Source organism: Antechinus flavipes, chromosome 2, assembly GCF_016432865.1.
Source record: "Antechinus flavipes isolate AdamAnt ecotype Samford, QLD, Australia chromosome 2, AdamAnt_v2, whole genome shotgun sequence".
In the NCBI taxonomy this organism is placed as follows: Eukaryota; Metazoa; Chordata; class Mammalia; order Dasyuromorphia; family Dasyuridae; genus Antechinus; species Antechinus flavipes.
Window position 1 is genome coordinate 48,751,186 of NC_067399.1, and position 23,138 is coordinate 48,774,323.

The 23,138-nt window shown below is 41.7% G+C and overlaps 1 protein-coding gene across 1 annotated transcript in view; it reads right to left on the reverse strand.

Annotated features, from left to right (window-relative positions):
- Positions 1-2,243: 2,243 nt before the first annotated feature.
- Positions 2,244-23,138, reverse strand: part of CDH3 (cadherin 3) — a 49,041-nt gene continuing 28,146 nt past the window's right edge. Inside the window, exons 4-16 of the mRNA XM_051974729.1 lie at positions 22,495-22,620; positions 16,162-16,317; positions 15,200-15,344; positions 14,779-14,951; positions 12,573-12,701; positions 11,093-11,278; positions 9,454-9,698; positions 8,182-8,327; positions 7,252-7,476; positions 6,192-6,398; positions 5,577-5,707; positions 5,081-5,227; positions 2,244-3,188 (exon numbers count right to left, since the gene is read on the reverse strand). Of these exons, the coding sequence (XP_051830689.1) occupies positions 2,979-3,188; positions 5,081-5,227; positions 5,577-5,707; positions 6,192-6,398; positions 7,252-7,476; positions 8,182-8,327; positions 9,454-9,698; positions 11,093-11,278; positions 12,573-12,701; positions 14,779-14,951; positions 15,200-15,344; positions 16,162-16,317; positions 22,495-22,620 (2,226 nt within the window). The 3' untranslated portion in view covers positions 2,244-2,978. The remainder of the gene's footprint in view (positions 3,189-5,080; positions 5,228-5,576; positions 5,708-6,191; positions 6,399-7,251; positions 7,477-8,181; positions 8,328-9,453; positions 9,699-11,092; positions 11,279-12,572; positions 12,702-14,778; positions 14,952-15,199; positions 15,345-16,161; positions 16,318-22,494; positions 22,621-23,138) is intronic.

The window sequence follows — 23,138 nt, forward strand, 5'->3', positions numbered from 1 at the left end:
TTAAGTGCCTGAGACCTGAACTCAGGTCCTCCTGACTTCAGGACCAGCATTCTAAACACTGCACCACCTAGCTGCCCCCATTAGGACACTTTTTAAAGTGTTCTGTGATCAAGTTAGTTTTGAGAACACAGAACTAAAATCACCCCTTTCTCCAATACACCTTCCCTTTGCTTACTGTGTCTATATATAGATATGTAGACATATATAACTATCTAGATGTTTATTTGTTGTTCAATTATTTCAGTTGGACCTGAGTTTTTGGGATCCCATTTGAGGTTTTCTTGGCAAAGATACTGGTTTGCCATTTTTTTTCCAGTTCATTTTACAGATGAGGAAACTGAGGGCTCAGCCCCAGCTTGAAAAGAACAGAGCTGGGCCTCAAACAGTTCTAGAAACAAACCATACTCAATCCCCTAGGAAGAAGGGGGAAACTGTCTGAGATTCTCTTTCAGCCTCATTTCACAAATGAAGGACTGAGCCTTCATAACAGAGGTGTGACTATCCTAAAAAAAATTCACAGTTGAGCAGAACCTACGTTTTGAACTCCTACAAAATCCAGTGCCCTTTCCCCATTCCAGGGCGCTTCTGTAGCTTTATATCAAAGCGCTGGGTCAAGTCCCACCTAAATTATGTTTACTACAATCCCCCCCAAAACTGGATTTGGTTGAGCTGAATGCTTAGCACATTGAAGTCATTTACCAAATGCTTCCTGATTTGATTTTTAATCATTTCATCCTAGTTCCTTCTCAAAGCAATCCGTAGAGAATCATATTTGAGTCTGTTCTGGTCCCCACTCCCAAATACCCAGAATGTCTGGAAGGCTGGAAGGCCAGCTTCAACCACAGCTGAGGTACTCCTTATCTCCTCCAGACTTGGAACTCAAGTTACTGAGTGACAGTTTGTACAAGGGAAGATCGAGTTTCTTTCTTTGCTTGGGTTTGTAGAAAGGGGAGGGGAAAGCCCCAGATAAGGGGATGCAGGTGTGAAAAGACAGTGAAAAGGGCCAGGACTTTTGTTGTTGGGTGGCAGCCCCAGAAATCCTCAGAAAAGACATCTAATCCTTTCCTAATCTTATCAGAGGCCCAAGATGGGGGATTTCCAGGAGTGAGTCTTACCAGGAACACCCTGGTACCAAGAGGCAGCCAGGTGGTAGAATAGACATTGGAAGACTATATTGGGGGGAGGGATAAAGTGGGAGGGTAGCCCTAGATCCTCCTCTGATTAAAGGAGCCAGCACAATCCCCACAAAGGATCTTCCCATCCCCCTCTCATTGCAACCCAATACCCACCCATCCTTCTAAAACTAAACTAAAAACCCTTAAGTTAGTGAATTTCTGAGGTTCATAGGCCTAGAAGTAAGTAGCATGGACTTATTCAGACACTCACTAGCTGTGTGACCCTGAGCATGTCATTGAATCTCAGTTTCTTTACTTGTAGAAAAGGAAAAATTAATGGTGTTTATGTCACAGGATGGGAGGTTCACAAGAACCACAAGTAGTCCAAGTGATTATGGGATGCTAAATAGGATCACCAAGGCAATAAGAAGCACCAGAATCAAGATGTAAATGTAGGTCCTCTGAATTGAGTGGGTAATCTTTCCTACTGCTCCATTCCTTATTGTAAGGATCAAATAAAATGATAAGTGCCATGAAAATCTATGGGAATATTAAGCATTATCATCTTGAACAACCCCTCCCTTACTTTTATCAGTGAATTAAAAGAAACCTAGAAAGAGGTTAAGGAATCTGGGTTTGAGTTTCGCCTAACCCATATTAACAAATCTCTTCGTTAAGCCCCAGTTTCCTTAACTGTGGGAGAATAGAAGCAGGTAGTTGCTCAGTGGATAGATCCCAGGTCTACAGTCAGAAAGTCCTGAATTCAAATTCAGACTGAGACACTGGCTGTGTGATCCTGGCCAAATCACTTTTTGCCTTGGCCCATTGGAGCAGAAAATGGCAAACCATACCCGTATCTTTGCTAGTAAACCCCCAAGAATAGTATGGGCCACAAGGGTAACTCAACAACTCTCAGAAGGGGCTAAGTAGGATTACTTGCTTCCAGGGTTGTGGAGAGAAGTGCTTCGTAAACATTTGTAAACAAAGCTTTGTAAACACTTAAGGGCTAGAGAAATCTCAGCCCTACAAAATAAAATCACTTGCTTGGACTCTCACTTCCCCTTTCTACTTAGTCAGGAGAGAAAGAAAAGAGAAGTTCCCCTTAGAAAATTCTACTACTTCCTCCCATACTTTTGTTAAGTTTCTTTAATAAAAAGTTTTGGTATTATTTAACATGACACTTCGCCTACTTCACACACACATACACACATATATATTTTTAAAAAAAACACAGAAGTAATCTACCAGTATTCTATATATAAAAAAAAAAATGTTGTCATTGTCTTAGGAAAAAAACAAAACAGAACAAAATAACCTCCAGTGGCTATTTGATGGAGATGATTTCATCATCTTCTGGGCTCCATCCTTTCCTCCAAATGCAGAAAGAAATGAACTAGAGATGGCCAGCCTCTCTCTGGCCATTGTTTGGCTTCTGTCTCCAAATATAGGGTAGAAGAGAATGGAGAGATGACCACTAGTAGAAGCAGCCATTGTGCATGGCTAAGTGTCACTCTGGGCCTTCAGAGGTCCAGGTAAATGGCCAGGAGACAGCAATGGGCAGAGATTTAGAGTAGGACGAGTGTTGATTATCTCCAGATTCAAAGAAGGATCCCAGCTCAGTCTGCCATTTTTCTTTCCTTGGGAAGAGACAGATCTGCTGTCTAGGCTGTCCTAGGCCAAATTTCCATCAGATTCAGCCAGGTTTTTAAGTGAGAAAAGTGCTCACATTTAAGTCACTTTCTTGACAAATTCAGGAGGCTTGAAACAAGGAGTCACTTTATCTCTGAGGTACAGCGGGCTGCTCGGAGGAGCGGGGTCCGGAGAGCAAGAAATGAATTCTGTCCTGGGCACGAAGGCCCTCCGCTAGTCATCTTCCCCTCCGCCGTACATGTCGGCCAGCTTCTTAAATCGATTGCCCCACTCATTCAGATAGTCGTAATCCTGGTTCTGATCCGAGTTGGAAGATGTTAGGGAGCTCAGGGAGGCTGCGTCCGAACCACTTCCTTCATAGTCAAACACCAGCAGGGAGTCATAGGGCGGAGCCGTGGGGTCGCTGTTGGCTGCTTTCAGGTTCTGCAGAACACAGAGCACCCAGGAAGTTACTAAGCCCAAGAGGCAGCCTCTGCCTTCCACCCTGCCCAGCAGAGCCACCCCCTCCCCCCATCCCCCAGGAGGGTCTGAGGGTTTAAAGCAGGAGAGACCCATTGCCTGGAGAATGGCTATGGAAAGTGGGGATCCCTCTGTCATGGAGAGCCTCCCCTCCCAACCACTCCTGGATGGGTTGTGCCTAAGATACCTAGAAAGTCTAACAGTAACTGAATATAAATATGCTACATATGATATAATATGTGTTATAACTTGATGGTATAATATAATAATAATTTAATATAACAATGTTACATAATGGAATATGTAACATCACATATGTATGTTTGTATGTGTGGAGGGTGAGGGAGAGACAGACAGGTAGATGGGGTAGGGGGAGAAAGGGAGAAGAAGAGAGGAAGAGAGGAGGAGGGAGGGAAAGAAAGAAGAACAGACAAACAGAGACAGAGAGAGACACACAGAGACAGGAAAGACAGATAGACAGAAACAGAGAGACAGAGATAGAAAACAGAGAAAGACTAACAGACAGAGACAGAGAAAAAGAGAGAGAGAGGGAGAGAAAGGGAGAGAGAGAGAGAGTGAGTTTCTAACTCTCAGATAAAGAAGTTAAGAGCCAGAGAAAAGTGACTTCCTTTTGTCAGTGAAGTAATAATAGGGAGCCCCATTAACACATTTAGTTTGGGAGGAGCTGAATGTTCCATCTCCTATTACCTTCACGTACAAATTCAAATGAAAGCTACCTTTACATTAAGGATGACTGACAAAGCTTTTAAGCTTCCTTAAAGCCTTGTCTCAAATGACAGTTGTTGTTTTCCCCCCACAGGTGTGTGTACAGTTGAGTTGGGGCTGGAGGATGTTACTGAGTAGAAAGAAACCAAGCTGAGTTCCTGAGGCGGCCCCTCAGAACAAGAGCCAGGGTAGGCTCTTTAGAGAAAAGGGCTGCCAGCATTCCCATGGGGTCTCCTGCCTCCTTGTAGCATACAGGGTTCATACCTTCTTACTCCCTCTTAGAGGGTCAAGGGGCCAGCCAGTTTCTCACCTTGATATCCTGGTCCCTTCTGGCCCAGGTAACAAAGATTAAAGCCTCCACATTACAAAAATTGGAAAAGCGGAGGGTCAAAGATCCTATGAATGTAAAAGTGACTCATCACCTAGTCCAAAATGCCTCGTTTTATAGATAAAGAAGCAGATCCTGAGAGGTCCAACATCACAGAGGTGGCAATGGTAGAACCAGTATTCACACCCAAGTCTCTTAACTACAAATCTAAGGCTCTTTTTTTGGTGCCATGAAGATGAGAGTCAATAGCAAAGGTAGAATCAGAACTGAGGCATTTGGAGCTGTAACCCAAGACTGTCCCTTTGCGTATGTTTATTGTTGAATTTTTTTCCTTATTATTGACCCATGATAGAATTAGAGCTAAAGGGCAGAAAATAAGTCTCCCCAAGCTGGCCAAGCAGCAAAGGATGCCAGGTTCTTTACTGTATGACACATGGCCTCAAATATAGACCAGTCCTTGTAAAAGGGAAGGAGATGGTGCATGATGGGGTAGAATGCTGTATATAGTGATGGACTTGCTCAGTTTTGTTGAACTGTTCTCCCCTTTCAAAATTTTTTGTTATAAGAGATGATTCTCTTGGGGCGAGTGTGGGATGGGGAATTGGGGACTGGGGGTTGGAGAAGATATAAAGATAACATATATGTATGCATATGTGTGTGTGTATGTATATGTATGTGTCTATGTATGTGTGTGTGTATATATATGTATATGTATGTATATATATATTTAAAGAAGAGAAACTGAAGACCCACATTCATCTGATGGACCATCTGGGGGAAATAGGGTAAATCCTGTCCTCACCTCAATGATGAAGTTGCCAATCTCATCTGGGTTGGCTGGGCGTGGCCGGTAGAAGGGGGGAGGGATGAAGGTGGGTACCACATCATTTCTGAGGATTACTTCAGGTCGGGAATCCAGGCCTCTATGAAGCTGAGTAATGTCATAGTCCTTTTGAGGAAGAAAGAGAACATATGAATTAGGGGCCCACCCTTGAATCCCAAACCTCCAAACCCTGCCACCTGTCTGTTTGGTTTATGTAGTGAAGCTCAGTTGGGAGGGGTCTGAGATTTCTGAAGCCCTTGTCATATCTCCACCATACACATGACAGAGAGGATCTTGGGATGAATGAAGAGAGCTCAGAAAATTGACTTGTGGGGTTAAGAGAGACCAAAGGAAAGTTTTAACCACCTTTGGGTTGGGGATCATTTCTATAGGGAGTAGCCAATGAATTCAGGGTGACTGAGACAGGGAGGTTCCCTTTCCCAATCCCAACTCCCCGAACATCAGAATCCCCAACCTGGTCCTCTTCACCGCCGCCTTCCTCGCCATAGTAGAAAACGTTGTCCCGGGTGTCATCCTCGGGAAGCAGGAGGGGCTCCTTCAAGTTCCTCTTCCTTCTCACCAACAACAGGAGGGCAAGCAGCAGGACTAGAAAAGAGAGAACATAAAGCTCCAAATCCCATAAGGATAACAGTAGTAGCAGTAATAATAATAATGATAGCAGTTAACATTTACATAGCATTTACTGTGTGCCTCTGTTAACCACTTTACACAATTTGGTCCTCACAACAGTTCTGGGAGGTAGGTATATTATCATCCCTATGTTACAGATGAGGAAACAGACCAAGCAGAAACATTGGAGGTTAGAAAACCAAATGACTTGCCTAGGATCATACAGCCAATGCAGGTCAGAGGTAAGACATAAATTGAGGGTTCCCAGGTTCTGAGAGCTGCCTCATAATTAAATAATAAATGATACCTCCAGCACCTAGAACAGAGCCTGGGATATAGTAGATGCTTAATAAATGTTTGTTGACTGATTTTTTAAAAAGCACAAAAATCATGCAAAAATCGGTGATTTGGGAAGAGGATGTTCCTAGACTTTCAGAAACTGCATACAGTAAGCACTCACTCAACAAGGCCAAAACAGCTCCCAGCACAGGTAAGACGAAGCCGCCCTTCCAGGCCCCAGGACAGATGGAAACGTGGCCCTCACAGTCACACACTTTTGCCTTGATCACAGTCAGCTGGTCTTTGCCATGGTTGTCATACAGAGTAAGATGGACTTCATAATCATCACTCTTCAGAAATTTCTTCAGTGACAAGGCAACAGCATCTCCTGTGGGGAGGGGGGGGGGGACATTGTGGATGTCTTAACATGGATGGAAAAGGCAATAAAACTCACAGCCTCAGATGTCTAAGCACAAAGTGTGGGGAAGAGAAACTGGGAAGGACAACCAGGATGGTGAGAGACCTCAAGAACTTGTTGGAAGAGCTGGGGATGGTTAGCCTGAGGTGGGGCAGGGAGGACACTGGGAAGCAGGATCTCTGTTGTCTTCAAGTATCTAAAGAGTTTTCTTATAGATGATAAACTATACTTGTTCTGCTTGGGCCCCAAAGGGGAGGACTAGGAATGGTGAGTAGGGAACAATGAGTCAATTTAAAAAATGAGGTAGGATCTTGCCTTGATAATCAGAAAAACTCCTTCCCAATCAGATGAGAGTTATCTATGAAAAATGGAGTGGGGCTACCTGGAGAGAAAGGGTTTCTAGCTCCCTTGAGTTTTACAAGCAAAAGCTGAATGGCCATTTGTCAAGATGCTATGGTGGGGATTTTTGGGTTCAGGTATAGATTGGACCAGATGGTCCAAGTTCCTTCCAAAAAGTTCCTTTTAACTCTGAGACTTGGAGGTGGAGATGAGGAACATAACATTTCCCATTCACAATGCATCTTATAAGTATTCCCTCTTTCCCTACTCGTAAGACCCCTGTGAAGTAGGTAACATAAGTGTGATTGTTCTAATTTTAAAGATGTAGACTCAAAAAGTCAGGAGAGAAAGTAAAGGCTTTACAGGTGGAAGGAAAATACTTCATGTCACTCTGCTCTAGGGGCCTAGGGAGCTCAATACTGGTGATGGATACAACCTCCCTGCAAACATCAAGGACAACAGCTCTATACTTATGGTAAGTTACCTCTCTCATTCATTTCCGCATTCCAGTAAATATCAGAATCGTGTGTGAGCTGGGCCCGGAAAGGGGAGGTATGAGGGGGCAGGTCCTTGTCCGTGATGTTTAGCACCTGGGGAACAGTGTTTTGGTTGCAGACGGTGATCTGGCGAAGCTCCGGGATGGGACCGTGGTCATTCACGTCCAAGAGAGTCAGTAGGAGAGTGCCGGTACCAGTGGCGGGAGGGATTCCTGGTTATAATTACCCATACACATATACATGAGTGACTTTTAATGATGTTTTCTGCCTGAGGGCCACTCTGGGGTTCAGTTTCTGGGGTTGAGCAGTAGGGATGCTTTTGTTAATCTTAACCTCTAGAAGAAGCTTTAGGGGAACATGCCCATCCCTTCCCATCCTTCCCCACCAATTGCACTAGCATCTCTCAGTTCCTCAAATACTCTATCTTTATTCCAACACTTCCAAGACTAGGATAAACCCTACCCAGGATTCCGGGATGACCTGTGAGGATACAACCATGCTAATGTTAGCATGAGCAAATGCCACATGTCCATACCCACATACAACATTGGAATACAAGACCAAATCTTGGAAACCGTCAATAATCCTTTACTACAGTCATTTATGAATTAACATCAAAGTGATCATTGGAAATTATTTACTGAGCTAGTAAGATACAGTTCAAGAAAGAGAGAGAGAGACAGACAGACAGACACAGAGAGAAACAGAGAGAGAGGAGAGAGAGAGAGAGGAAGGGAGGAAGGGAGAGAAAGGGGAAGGGAGGGAGGGAGAAAGAGAGAGAGAGAGAGAGAGAGAGAGAGAGAGAGAGAGAGAGAGAGAGAGAAAGAGAGAGAGAAAGAGAGAGACAGAGAGAGAGAGAGAGAGAGAGAGAGAGAGAGAATGAATGAGAATTCTGTTATTTGGCTGGGAACTCTTACCATCATCAGTGGCCAAGACTATGACCCTGTAGGTGTTATTGGTGACAAACATCTCATCTTCCCTGTCTAGGAGGCCCTTGGAGGTGATATCTCCACTGTCTGGATGAATCATTAGCCACCCTGCAGGGTCACTCAGAATTTGATAGCTAGGAAATGAAAGCATAAAAATAGGTAAGAGACTATTCCTGGAGGGCAGCTCAGGCTATTTGGTTGTTTGAGAGTAAAGAAGAGGAAAGGACCCTTAGCCAGGTAGAAAAAAGACCAAAAGCCTTTCCAAACGTCAAGCCCTTCCCCATTCCTAGTAGTTCTATCTTACCTACCCCCAAGGTGAGGTAGGGGAGGGCAGAAAAAATAAAAATTACGTCAGGGATTTGATTCAGCTCAATTCTATTCCTTTCAAGGAGCATTTACCAAGCACCAGTGCTAGGCACTGTGTTAAGCTCTAGTGTATAAGCTCTATAAAGAAAAGCAAAAATAATCCTGCCCTCAAGGAGCTTACCATCTAATGGGTATCGTGCTCTAATTAAATATTTACCATGTACCAAACACTGAACTGGGGATACAAAACTGAATAGGTCCAACAATGGCAGCCTTCAGGGAAGGCTAGGGAAGAAGGAAACAAACAACATACATAAATATAAGTAAATATAAAGTTCCATAGAGTAGGCACAGACTCAGCCACAACTTTGGCACATGTTAGCTGCGTGATCCTGGGCTAACCTCCTGAATGTTCTCAGGCCACTCTCTAAAATTATTGGCAGAAAGAGTTTTGTAAACCAATCAAATCACAACAAGGGAGGGCAAGGAGGGAGGGGGAAATGACATTTTGGAGTGAGGGGGAAGGAAATCAGACAAGACCTCATATAGGATTTGAATCTTGCGTAAACTTAGGGATTCCAAGAGGTAGAGCTGACAAAGAAGGCATTCTGCCTTCTGAAAAGAGGGCACAGACTGTACAAAGGGATACAGAATGAAAAAGCATTTTTTAGGGCCTTTTGTACAGGAAACAGCAAACAAGCTAGGTTGGCTAGAATATAATGTGTAAAGAGAGAGAAATGGAAAAGAAGCATGGAAAGAGAGGTTGGGCCAGAGTGTGAAGTGTTTTTAAATACTCAACAGGGATGCTTTAGAACATTATATTCCCTTTCTCATCAAGAGCTGGGAACACAAGAAAAGGAGATGTGTGCTGTCCAAGAAACGTGCTGTTCTAGACGTACATCTCAGACAGAGTGGAAGTTGCTAGGTGCTGGGCAAAAAGTCATTCTGAAATACCTGAGCTTCTGGTTTTGCTGTTTGTCAGGGTCCTGGGCTGCGTAGGTGCAGATTTTTTCCCCTATAGGTGCACCCTCATGGACTTCCACCACTTTAGTGGGTGGGAGGAAGGCGGGTGCTTCATTCACATCCACCACATGCACCGTCACTGTGGCTGTGGACGTAGGCAGCTTCACCACGAAGGGATCCTCATTGGATACCACAATGTAAAGAATGAACTGGTTCTTGGTCTCGAAGTCCAAACCCTGAAGGGAGAAACAAAAGGTCCTCATCCTGAGGGAGGTCTTCATCCTGCCAGAACTTTGTGGAAGGGAATGAGAGCATGACCAAGTATCTCTTTAGCAGCACTCTATGGTTGGGAGGGAAGGGGAACAATTGCACCTTTGAGACCACTGGACCCTAGGGGCCTGCTGATGGTCTTCTTTGCTCCCTAAGACTCCTGTGATTCTCCCCAGAGATAATGGTATAAGGTCCTTACAGACCAGATGGAGAACTAATAGCCTAGACATTTTTTTTTTTTTTTGATTCAGCAAAAATTTATTAAGCAGCCATTCTGTGCTGGGTACAGATTTCTAGCATTAGGAATCCAAGAGAAAAATGAAAGGAATCTTTCTTTGAACAAACAAGTGAGCGTTTTTTTTTTTTAATTTAACTTTTTTAATCGCTTTTTATTTATAAGTTATATGTATGGATAATTTTACAGCATTGACAATCGCCAAACCTTTTGTTCCAATTTTCCCCCTCCTTCCCCCCACTCCCTCCCCTAGATGGCAGGATGATCAGTAGATGTTAAATATATTAAAGTATAAATTAGATACAAAATAAGTATACATGACCAAACCGTTATTTTGCGTACAAAAAGAATTGGACTCTGAAATATTGTACAATTAGCCTGTGAAGGAAATCCAAAGTGCAGGCAGGCAAAAATATAGGGAGTGGGAATTCAATGTAAGGAGTTCTCCCAGAATTCTTTCGCTGGGCATAGCTGGTTCAGTTCATTACTGCTCCATTGGAACTGATTTGCTTCATTTCATTTAATTTTATTTTTATATCACCTTTCTTTTCTATTATAAAAGTCAAGAGGTTTTTTTAAGAATGGATTTTTACTGATGTCTTTTGTTTATACCTCTCCTACATTTTCCTTTTAATTCTCCTTTCTCCCCCTCCCAGAGAGCCATTCTTTAAACTAGCTCTTTTAATATATATTTATGTATACACAAATATAAAACATTCAGCATAACTAATCAGTGCAGAAAAAAAAATCTTACATTATCTGCAACATTCTAAACCCATAAGCCTTCACCTCTGAAAAGGAGAAAAGAGGGCAAGTGTCTTCTCATATCTAGTCCAGAGTTTTGTTTTTGTTTCATTTTGATGAAGCTATTGGGGTTACATGAGTTGCCCAGGGTCACACAGTTAGTAAGTATTACATATCTGAGATCACATTTGAACTCAAGTCCTCTTAACTCCAGGGCTGGTGCTCTTTCCATTGCACTACCTAGCTGCCCTGAGAGATTTTTTTTTAAGTACCAGAAAAATATCCAAAAATCATATTCCTTGGTGAATGGTCTAAGGACGCATTCTCTTGGTTTTGTGTGAAGAAAAAGGACTTTTGATCTTGGCTGCTATATATGCTTACCTTCTTGGTCGTTAAGATGCCCTGGTTGTTCTCTGGGTCTGTAGTTATGGCGAAGTGACCCCCCTCATCTCCTTGTATGATCTGATAAACTGCTCTCCATGCTGGTGTGTTGGAAGCATCCAGGTCTGTCACAGTCAACCTTTGAACTTCCACCCCAACCTTGTTCTCAGGCACTTCAGCTACATACTGTCAAAAGCAAAAAGTTCAGAGTCATCTTAGACCCAGCCTGGCCACTTACCATGAGAAACCTAGTGTGGCCTCCACCGTCCTGCTCATTTCCCCAATCTCTAAAGAAGCCAATTTTTTTGCCCTGATTCCAGTATTTTGAGTCTTGTTTCTCTGCCAAATCAGGAAGGAGCCACAAATGGCCCAAATAACCAAGGGGATACCTCCTTTGGTAGAAGGGTCATTGGCCCAGATCATCAAGAGCCTCCCATAAAGTGGGAGGATAATTGGTTCATGTCATCCAGAACCTCCTGAGATACAGATACCCATATGGTAGGAAGGTCATTGGTCCAGACCACCTAGAACCTCCTGAGATACAGATACCCATATGGTAGGAGGGTCATTGGTCCAGACCACCTAGAACCTCCTGAGATACAGATACCCATATGGTAAGAGGGTCATTGGTCCAGACCACCTAGAACCTCCTGAGATACAGATACCCATATGGTAGGAGGGTCATTGGTCCAGACCACCAAGAGCCTCTTGGGGTCTAGATACCCAGAAGGCAGGAGTCATTGGTCCAGAACACCAGCAGCCTCTGTGCCAACTGTTGGGAGCTTGAGATCTGCTCTCTGGTCAACTGCAGTCTCTTCTACCCATCTCTAGCTGAGGCCCAAAGTACAAGACAAAAGGATGATGGTGGAGGGGTTGAGAAGGAAGGGCTGGTATAATAGTATCCCCCTTGGCATTGGGAGTCATCTGAAGGCTCACGGGAATAGAAATGTAGGGAACCTTAGAAGCCATAAAGACCCAACCCTTTATTTTACAGAGGGGACTGAGGCAGGGGTTAGGTGACTTGCCCAGTCACACAAATAGGAAAAATCCCAAGAAGGAAGGCCTTCCTCACTCAAGGCCATCCAAAGGATCCGTGACTACACGCCACCTTGTGGCCCAAGAGGAATCCAGCATAGGAGTCAAGAGCTCCAAGGACCTTGGCTCAGAGGTGGTAGGTGGGTCCCGGATGACTCTTAGAATTGACCTTAGAGGTCATTCAAGCCTGAGTCCTTCCCCTTACAAATGAGGAAAATGAAGCCCTGAGAGGCAGTAAGTGATTTGTCCAAGGTCTAACGGGTCATAAATAACAGACTTGGGGTTCAAATCCAGGTTTTAAGACTCCTGATTAAGGGTCTCTTCAGGAGACTACTCTGCATTGCCTAGGATGCTGACACAGTGATTCCAGAAGTGCGCCCAGAGGGGCTGGTTTGGAGAATTTCAGTCCTCCTCATCCTGGTGAGGGAGGAAGGAAGGATGTTACCTTTGGGGGATCAAACACAGGCGCATTATCATTGGAGTCCCCAATCTCCACCACGGCTGATGCTGTCGTTGCTAGGCCTTCTCCTTCCATGTCTGCAGCCTGGATGGTCAGTGTGTACTCAGCCACCCTCTGTTGGGGGAGAAAAAGGAAGGGTGAAGAGTCCCATTCCAGCTGTGGTTGGAGAAAGTTCTCACAGGACTCTTACATTGCCAACTGGAAAGAGCCCTACAGGACACCAAACCCATTCACCCCCCGCCCCCCCATTTTTCACATTTGGAAACTGAGGCCCACAGAGGAAGTAACTTGCCCTAATTTTTATTGCTGCCCATGTACTCTGCCACTCAGTGACATTCGCAGTTCTTTAAATAAGATGCTTCATCTGCTGACTACTACGACCATTTTCTCTGTCTGTGCCCCATATTTGCTAGTCTCCCAACTATCTCGAATCTGCCTCACTAGTCCCCAACTTCCTTCAAGCTCAGCTAAAATCCCACCATCTTATCATTAGTGTCTTCCCTTTGTTGAATATATCTCCAATTATTTTGTCTCCAACATGTGTGTACAAAGATGTTTGCACATCATCTCCCATGTTAGACTGGGGGCTCTTTGAAGATAAGAATTGCCTCTTGCCTTTCTTTGTATCTCTAGCACTAAGCATGGTGCCCAGAACATGGGAGGCACTTAATAAAGACTTGATGACTTGATTTGCTTGAGGGCCTAAGTGATTGCAGGATTCAAACTCAGATCCTGATCCCCAAATCCCATGCTCTTTCTACTAAGGTAGGCTTCCTCTCAGCCCTAGCTGGTACTACCATGGCTTATCTGGTGGCACCCCGACATCCCTCTAGGGAACTGGGATTTGATTGAGCGTAGGAAAAAATACAAGTCCCACCAGGAGCCTACCTTCTCATTTCTCTCCTTATGTCCTCCTGGACTGGGCTAAAGTCAGAACAGGGATATAACCTTACCACTCTTGCCCACCACCCTCCTTTCCCCAATCGGATTCCTTCAAGCTTCATAGCCCACCAAGAAGGCTGTTCTGTTAGTTTCGCCTCCCCTCTGAACAAGAATTGACCTAGTTACAGAAACAGTTCACCCCAATCAGCCCAAAGACAGACTGATCACTGGTTTCTGGTCTAAAACTAAACTACAATTGGGAAATAGAGGGGCAATCGAATTCTCAGAGTAATTACAAATACCCCTTCCATATTGGAGGGAGCTGGGTGATTAGAGATATGACACCTTGTGATATGGAAAATCTGCATAAAACTTTTTTGGCTCTTTTTTTTTTTTGAATATATGTACAGATAGTTTTCAACATTCACTTTGCAAGTCTTTGTGTTCCAATATTTTCTCCCCTCTCCCTAAGACAGCAAGTAACATGCAATTCTTCCAAACTTATTTCTATATTTATCACGTTGTGCAAGAAAAATTAAGTAAAAAGGGAAAAAACAAATAACAACAACAAAAATGTGAAAATACTATGCCTTTGGTCTATATTCAGTGTCTATTGTACTCTCTCTGGATGTGGATGGCACTTTCTATCACAGATCTATTGGAATTTTGGCTCTTCTTACTAGAGAAGAAGCTGAATTTTTTCTTTCTTTGAGAGAGCGCGTTGCCATTATGTAATGTCATACATATATTTTATGCGTGTCTGAGTTGCTAAACTTTTTCTGTTTTATCTTCTGGCCTTTCTTTATTGTTTGTGGCTTCTGCAAAACTCCCCCCAAATTCCCATTTAATTACTTATGCCTACTGAACTCAAGTGATATATTTACACTCCATCATAATGTGGAAGAGATATTTGCATCTAGTCATTCATTTGGGACAAACTTATGAATTGAGGTGTGATATGGTAATGATTCAATGTGACTGGGGTAGGGATTAGAATGCCTAAGGGGAAAATAACATATGCATTCATTTCACAGCTTCCTCTCCCAAAGATGAAGAGTTTTGGAGGGCTCATTTAGCAAGCGACTAATTAGGCCAGCAGGAGGCTATGTTAAGCAACCCCCATTTTCCCCCAGAAAACTTAGATCCTCTCAACTGAGAGCCTTGAGGAATTTGGGAAACACAAGGTAATGGCATAAATGCCCTCATTCTCCTGCAAAGAAGTCAATGCACTTCTAGGTCGTTAGACTGAGTTTCTCCAGAAAAAAGATTTTTGAGTTTAAGGGGCAAAGAACCACCATGACGGACTGACCTCTCTGTCCAAGCCACTGGCAATCACACTAATGGTCCCAGTCTCTCGATGGATGGTAAACATGTGGTCATGAGGTTCCTTGGGTTTCTGGTCCAGTATGAAGTAAGCAATTGCTCCATTGTGGGTGTTGGGATCATCCGCATCTGTGGCCGATACCTGCATCACAGAGGTACCTGGGGGAGAAAAAGAAGCAGGCTCTGATGCTACCTTGCTTGGGAGACTTCATTTCCTGGACTAGTAAATTACTGAACTGGAGAGAGGAAGAAAGATCAAGAGAGAGAACTGACTACTACGGACAACTTTCCATCCCCTGGATCCTTCCAGCTAGTCCCAGTTTCCTATTTCCAGGAAGGGAATATTATTTCAATCAACAGCATTAACCAAGGGGATGCCTCTGGTTTTTCCTCTTCCTCCCCCTTACCAGGCATGGCTCCTTCCGTAACGCTCCCCCTAAAGACCTCCTGGGTGAACTGAGGCTTGTTGTCATTCTGGTCAATCACCACAATGGAGATGTTCATGGGTTCTTCCACAGAGGCGCCATTCTCAGACACTGCATGTCCAAATAGCTGAGGGGAAAGATTTAATATTACTTCCTTTTCTGGATAATAAAGGTGCTGGAGTAGGAGGTCACTAAGGGCCCTTCCAGCTCTCCCATTCTCAAACCTAGGGAGTCTTCAAAATGTGGTCCAGGAATAGGAGTTGCTGAGACCCTTTCAGAGGGAGTGTGTCAAATAAGTCATAACTATTTTTATAATACTACTAGACTTTACATTTCTAATATAGTCAATAGCCACAAGTATAATTCACAAAAAAAGCTCTTTGTGTGTGTGTGTGTATGAGGGTTCTCCATAATTTTTTAAGACTCTAAAAGAGATCTGTTCTGACACCAAAAAATTAAAGAGGTGCTGCTTTAATCCTAAAATTGAAATTATAGTAAGTTCATTCCAACAAGTATTGTTCATTTGCTCTATTTCACAGATGCAAGGAAAAAAATTTGCTCTCAAGGATTTTATATTTTTCAGGGGGTGGGAGGTGTACAATACATGAAAAATTCAAAAAGTGATTTCTGGCAGGGAACAGGAAAATGACTAATAATTGAAGTGTCTCATAGATGGCCCATGAAGTGAAATTCGAAGAATCTAGAGATTCTGAGAGGCAGATATGAAGAAGGAAGGGATTGCACGCATGGTGGTGGTGGTGGTGGGAACAACAGAAGCAAAGGCATGGGGTTAAGAGATGAACCAGAGCACCAGATGACAGGGAAATGTGACTGGAAATCAGCTCTTGGCCCAGAATACCCATTCCAAGCATTCCCCCTTCAGGATGCTCTTCATTTCTATTCCTCTAGGGGGAGCATTTTTTGAGGTCATCCCCGTAATCTACCTCATACTTAGCAATTTTCTCCCGGTCCAGTGGCTGGTTCACCAGCAACCATCCTGTCTCCTTCTCAATGGTGAAGACCCCTTCAGGGGGGCTATCGGCCCCTGGTCCCGTGATGCTGTAGAAGATCTTAGTGGCTTTGTCCTTGTTGGATTTGAGCTGGAAGCAAAAGAGAAGTTGAAAGGGGGCGATTAGGAGAGTCACAACTCCCACTGACATGGCACTGAAAGTTTACCAAAAGAGTATTATTATACTCATTTTAAAGATGAAGAAACTGAGGCTGAAAAAAGCATCAACAACTTAATGGCAGTCACATACCTAATAAGTGTCAGAGCCAGGATAGAAACTAAACAGAAATAGCTCCAGACCCCAGGGACTGTAACCTGAGCACCAGAAATCATGTAGCTGGAAAATGATGGTTTTGGGGAGGGGTCACTGAATTAGCATTATAAATATCTTGGACTCTAAAGCCAGTTCTCCCACTTACTGACTGCATCACTTAACTACATACAATAATAATATCCAAAGACTGGAAGGCCAGATGACTTTTATCAGGAAAGGAAATTCCTTGTGTGGGAATTCCCTCCACTAAAGGAGATCATAATTTATGTTTTGTTTGGTTTTCAATTAAGGTACTTCCCTCTCCCCTCCAAAATTTCTTTAAGTTACATATATGCAATTTTCCACTCTTACCCTCCTGTCCCCCAAACTTAGAATGTAAACTCCTAGGGGTCTGGGACTATTTTCTTTCAAAAATAATCTTTGCATCTGGCAGGCACATAGCAGATACAATGTAAACATTAGCTACCATTATCATTAGGATTTGTTATCTCTTCCTCCTTTTGCCTTTCCATTTGAACAATAATTAAAGAAAACCTTCATAACCAATATGTATAATCCAGGAAAACAATTTACTCCATTGCCCACGTCCAAAAATGTATGTCTGTTTCTGCATCTAAAGTCCAACATCTCTGGTGGGTAGCATGCTTCCTCGTCAGCTTTCATAATTTATCACTACACTGATCAGAGTTCTAAAATCTTTCAGTTTTTTTCCTCTAAAATGTTGCCAATGTATAAATCTTTCCCTGAGTTCTACTTCCTTCCCTATATCACTAGATACAAGTCTTACCATGATTCTCTGATGTCATCCCTTTCATCATTTCTTAATAATGCAATAATATTCCATTACATTCAGATAGCATAACATGCTATTATTTTCCAACAATTAACTATTTTCCAATTGATGGACACCCTCTTGGTTTCCAGTTAATTGCTACTACTAAAAGAGTGGCCATAAGCATTTTGAACTTTTTAGGGTATAGATCTCACGGTAATGTAGCTGAGTCAAAGGTTTTGTGTTCCCACTATCTTTTTAGTCATAGTTCTGAATAAATATGATTCTAAGGAAGTCTGAGTTGTCGAGTTTCCAAAAACATCCTCTTGGAAAGACCAAATATAGCTTTATGATTTTGTGGGGCTTTCCAGAATTGTTGGATCAATTTATATCTCTACCTGCGTGCCTGTTTTCTTAGTTCCCTCCAACATTTTCTTTTTTTCTTTTTTGGTCATTTCTGCCAGCCTGATGGATGTGAGAAGAAACTTTAGAGTTGAATTAATTTGTATTTCTCTGAGTATTAGTGGTTTGGAACCTTGTTTATAAGTTGGATTTCTTTTTGAAAATGGCCTGTTCATATTCTTTGACCATCTAGCTGTTGGGGAATAGTTCTTACTCTTATAAATTTAAATCAGTTTCTTATATATCTTGGCTATGAGACTTTTATTGGAGAAATTTGCTCAAAGATTTTCCCCACTTACCAGTTTCCCTTCCAATATTTACTGCATGAGTTTTATTTAAGTAAAACCTTCTAAATTTTTATATAATCAAAATCATCCATTTTATCTTCCTCAACCTTTGTTGGGTCATGAATTCTTCCCCATTCAAAGATTTGAAAGGTAACTCCTTCCTTGTTCTTCTAATTATGGTATCTCTTTTTACATCTAAATCTTATATCTATTTGGAGTTTATTTTGATAAGTAGTGTGAAATGTTTGTCTTTAAGTTCTGCCAGATATTTTTCCAGTTTTTGTGAAACAGTAAGTTTGTACCTCAGTTACTAAGGATCTTAGGCTTCTAAGTTCATTATTTCTATATGTGGTATACCTAATCAATCCCATCCTATCCTCTTGGACTTTCTCTTCTTTTTGCTCCCCATCCTCTTCTTTACAGATAAAGTGGTAAAAAGAGGGAGTTTGCCTGAACTGTGATCTATGTTTTCTTTTCCTTTTCTTTTTTTTTAATAGCTTTTTATTTACAAGTTATATGTATGGGTAATTTTACAGCATTGACAATTGCCAAACCTTTTGTTCCAATTTTTCCCCTCCTTCTTCCCACCCCTTCCCCTAGATGGCAGGATGACCAGTAGATGTTAAATATGAAATGTTTCCTTTTTCGGTTGTATTTCTTCTCTTTCCCTTATTCTGCTCCTTACCCTAAGACCTTACTCTTTCTTTCTTTCCTCTTAACACGTCCCTTCACATTCTTATTTCCAGCATTTGAGTTTTATTTATGACTATTCCTTTAATTCACCCCTCTATCAGCCTTCTTTGTTCCTAACACTAATTATCTTTTTGAATGTAATGTGTTTCAATACTGAAATCTCTTTGAGTATTATATGTATATAATACATATGTATGTATAATATATGTATATATATAATTGTGTTCCATTTTCCTAGTTTGATGGAAGTGAAATTGATGGGATTACCATTCTTTCCATCGTTTCTTCCATGTTTAAATATTCTTCATCTCATTCAACTCTGTAATGTGGTAATGATTTTTTTTTCTTCCAATTTCCTCCAATATAGTCCATGAACCCTCTCATTTCTATTTTTTTTGAAACCATTGAAATAAAACAAAACTATGCCCAGAGGACACTTCCATGTCTTATGATCAACAAGGTAATGAATCAGACATTTTTTCCAATCGTCACAACCTCTCCAAAATAGGAACTATGTACAAGAGACAAAGCAATTTCAGAAATCTCAATTTCAGAAATGTAGAACACTCAGAATGAAAATAACATGAAAACTCAATGAATTTAACAACAGTAAATTATAATCCCTGACTCACACTCCATCCCCAGCTGCCCAAACTGTGGGCTGCACAAGTTGACCCAGAGGAAACAGAACTCTATGTCCTTTCCCTCCAGTGTCTTGAAAATCTAAAGGAAAGAAGCTTGTTCAAGTTGTGACAACAGTGCATCACTGATCTTTGCCCATTCATTTCAAGAATTCCAGGAAATTTTCATTTATGACTTCTTGAAATATGGTATAGAAACAAACCTTTTTTTTTTGGTCATGATTTTCAGATAATCCAATTATTCTTACATTATCTTTCTTTGATCCATTTTCTAAGTTAATTGCTTTTGATATCTTTCTTACATTTTTTCTATCCCTTGCCTACCTTTTAATTAAATTTTTTAAAAAGATACTATTAAGTGGAAAAATATTTCTTTTTTTCATTGAATTGTTTTCTATTTGATTCACTCTAATTTTCAAGGCACCCAGGTGAATAAGGTTTCCCACCATCTGATCTATGGTATCAATTCTTTTTTGTCATTCTTTCCTTGTTAATCCATTGTGTATCTTGTTTCATTTCTTCCAGGTACTCTTGTAATCCTGGTGGCTGGGCATTTTTTTTTTCTCTGAAACTCTATTTGTATAAGAGATCATAAAAAAAGAAAAAAGGACCCAGTTATGCAAAAGTGTTTGTAGCAGCCCTTTTTATAGCAGCAAGAAACTGGACATTGGGTGACCATCAGTTGGAGAATGGCTGAATAAGTTATGGTATATGAATGTTATAGATTATTGTTTATAAGAACTGATGATCAGGATGACTTCAGAAAGACCTGGAGAGACTTACATGTGAAGTGAACAGAACCAAGAGAACATTTTACACAAAAACAACAAGATTATGTGATGACTCTGATGGCTCTTTTCAACAGTGAAATAATTCAGCCAATTCCAATACGCTTGTGATTGAGAGAGTCATCTGCACCCAGAGAGAGGACTCTGGGGACTGAATATGGATCACAATATAGTATTTTCATCTTTGTTGTGGTTTGCTTCCTTGTTCTTTTCATTCTCATTTTTTCCTTTTTTGATCTGATTTTTCCTGTGCAGCATGATATATGTGGAAATATGTTTAGAAGAATTGCACATGTTTAAGCTATATTGGATTACTTGCTGTTTAAGGAAGAGGGAAAAAATTTGGAACACAGGGTTTTGCAAGGGTGAATGTTGAAAACGATCTTTGCATATATTTTCAAAATAAAAAGCTCTTATTAAAAAAAAAAAAAAAACTTGTACTTGCTACAGGATGGTCCCTTTAAGCTTTCACCTTTGGTCTCTCTCAGGAGAAGTATTTCTTCATCATGCTTGGTTTTTCCTCTGGTTTGCTCACCTCACTGGTCTCAGCATGAACCAAGCTCCATTCCTGTATGCCTGAATAATGTAAATCTTCCTTGGTCTTGAGGTTGATGTCCCACTTTCTAAAGGATTTTTTGGCCTTGCTTCCTGTTGCGGTTTGGACCCAGGCTGCTTGATATTAGACTAGGCCAGAGCTGCCTGAATGATGCTCATGGCCTTTATTCTTCCTTAGTTCAGGATTCCAGTGGCCCTGCCATCGAGGGCTTTGTCTCCTGATGCTACAAGTCCTTGTAGCAGGTCTCTCAGGCCATTTGCACATCCTTATTGAGGGGCTTAGGTCTGCTTCTTCACTGACCTCTGCCTAAAGCCCTTCTCTGCCTTTCTCTCCCTACTAACCCCTACCAGCTTCTGGGGCTGCTCTCACTGAGCTCTTGCCACGGAATTTTAGGTTTTACTCTATGCTGGCCTCCATCAAGGGTCTCCCTTTTGCTGCTAGGGCTATGCTTCCCAAGTCAGATTCCACCACTGGATTCCAGGGCTTTTTCCACTTAAGCTCTTCCTGGGGTCTTTGCATTCATTGTTGGGCTCTTCAGGGGACACAAAAGTCCTTCCTCCTCTCCTGCTTTTTTTTTTTTTTTACTTTAGGCTTTTGCAGGGTTTCTAGTTAGCCTTCCACATAAACGTGGGTTGAGTGGAGAATTCTACAGTTGATTCTCCTAATTTTTATTTTAGCTGTTTTAAAGTTTTTCTCTGAAATGTTTGTGGGAGAACTGGGCTCCTCTAGGTCCAAATACTCCACCATCTTCCCAGAAGTCCTTTTAGAAGGTAAATCTTAGAAAGTTACTAAGTTATGCACAAGTGAAATAACTGGCCTTGAGGCACATGGCTAGAAAGGTCCTTTTCATGTAAGCCTAGCCCTCTAAACATTAGCCATGACTGCTTTAATAATAGTAATAACTTCATCAATTATTGTCATTATTATTATTCAATAGAACTCCCACTTAATTGATATATGGAACTTCTCATAAAAAAATTCCCTTTATGAAAGGAGACTGGCAACTATAACATAATAATAACAATAATTTGTTTAATATCAATGAAACAGAGAATGAGACTACTCTCAGGCAGCTGTAGAAAGCCGCATACCTCTTTAGTAAAAAAGAGAAAGATGAGAGATGAATAGACTTTCTTGGAACACATGATTAACACTCTATTAACACTTTTTGGAACAAAGAAACGTCGCTTTTCTCAGCCACTATCAGGGCTGAAAACAAACAAACACCATCAGACGTATCTCTTGTAACCCAAAGTGGTATATTTCTAGATACAACCTATAGATGACCAGACCCAAGAATGAGATCATGAGTGAGATCCACGGGAAGTCAAGTCAAAAATGGCTATTCAGGATCCAATCATTGCCACCAAAAAACGACAGAAGGATTATTCTTATGAAGCCCTGACTTAGTATTGAAAATCAAATATTCAATGAAGCATTGTGGCCCTTTACTACAGATGGTTGAAAATTCAGCACCTGCCAAATATTTAACAAGATGTAAGATGGTGCCTTAAATGATCCATCAGAAACTCTCCATCTTTTATGGAGCGACAGTTAAACTTCCATACTTACTACAAATATAGACTTCAGAACATCCTGGAGAACTCAATCAGTAAATCTTATTACAACCAGACCCAATTTCTGCCCCCAAATCACCTGTACATAACACTGAGACATAAAAATCCAAGAATGATGCTGTAGCAGATGTTGCTGTATCAAATCCTCATAATCTTGCCATACTGCGAGGTACAAAAAAACTCTCCAAAAAGAGACTTAACAAAGGAGGTTAAAATCAAGGGGGAATTAGGATGAGATCCCAGTGCCTCAAGCATTGACAAAGCAGGTAGAGCCATACCTGATTCAGCTTCTGGGGAAAAGGACCCTTCCCATTTTCAGAAACAGAAATCGGTGGTACGACCCATTCCCTCTTTCGTCTCCGGAGAGTGCGTTTGGAGGGGGAAGACTTCAGTACCTGACTTTCCTAAGAAAAGAGGCAAAGATTCTTTATTATAGACATGAAAATAGCTGTTATACACACACACACACACACACACACACACACACACACACACACACACACCACTTTCCCACTCCTCCCCCAAATACTTACCTCTCCAAGAATTTTTATCCTCCTTATTTTATAAGCAGGATATCTGTGTTATAAGATCCCTCCCAGCTCTGATATTCCATGTTCTACAGTCCCTCCCAGCTCTGCCATTTCATGTCCTAGGGTTCCTCCCAGACCTGACATTCCATGTTCTAAGGTTCCTCCCAATTCTGACATTTAGTTCTGTCATTTTGTGCTCTAAGATCTCTCCCATTTCTGACATTCTCTGTCCTAAAGGCAGTTCTGACCTAATGCCCAGTTCTGATCTAGAACTTAGAAGATCTACAGTTATTTGCATAATAACCCTTTTTAATCATTTAACCTCTGGTTTACCTCAGTTTCTCCACCTACAAAATGGTGGGAGGTTATAACTCTCACCTTGCAGGGTTATT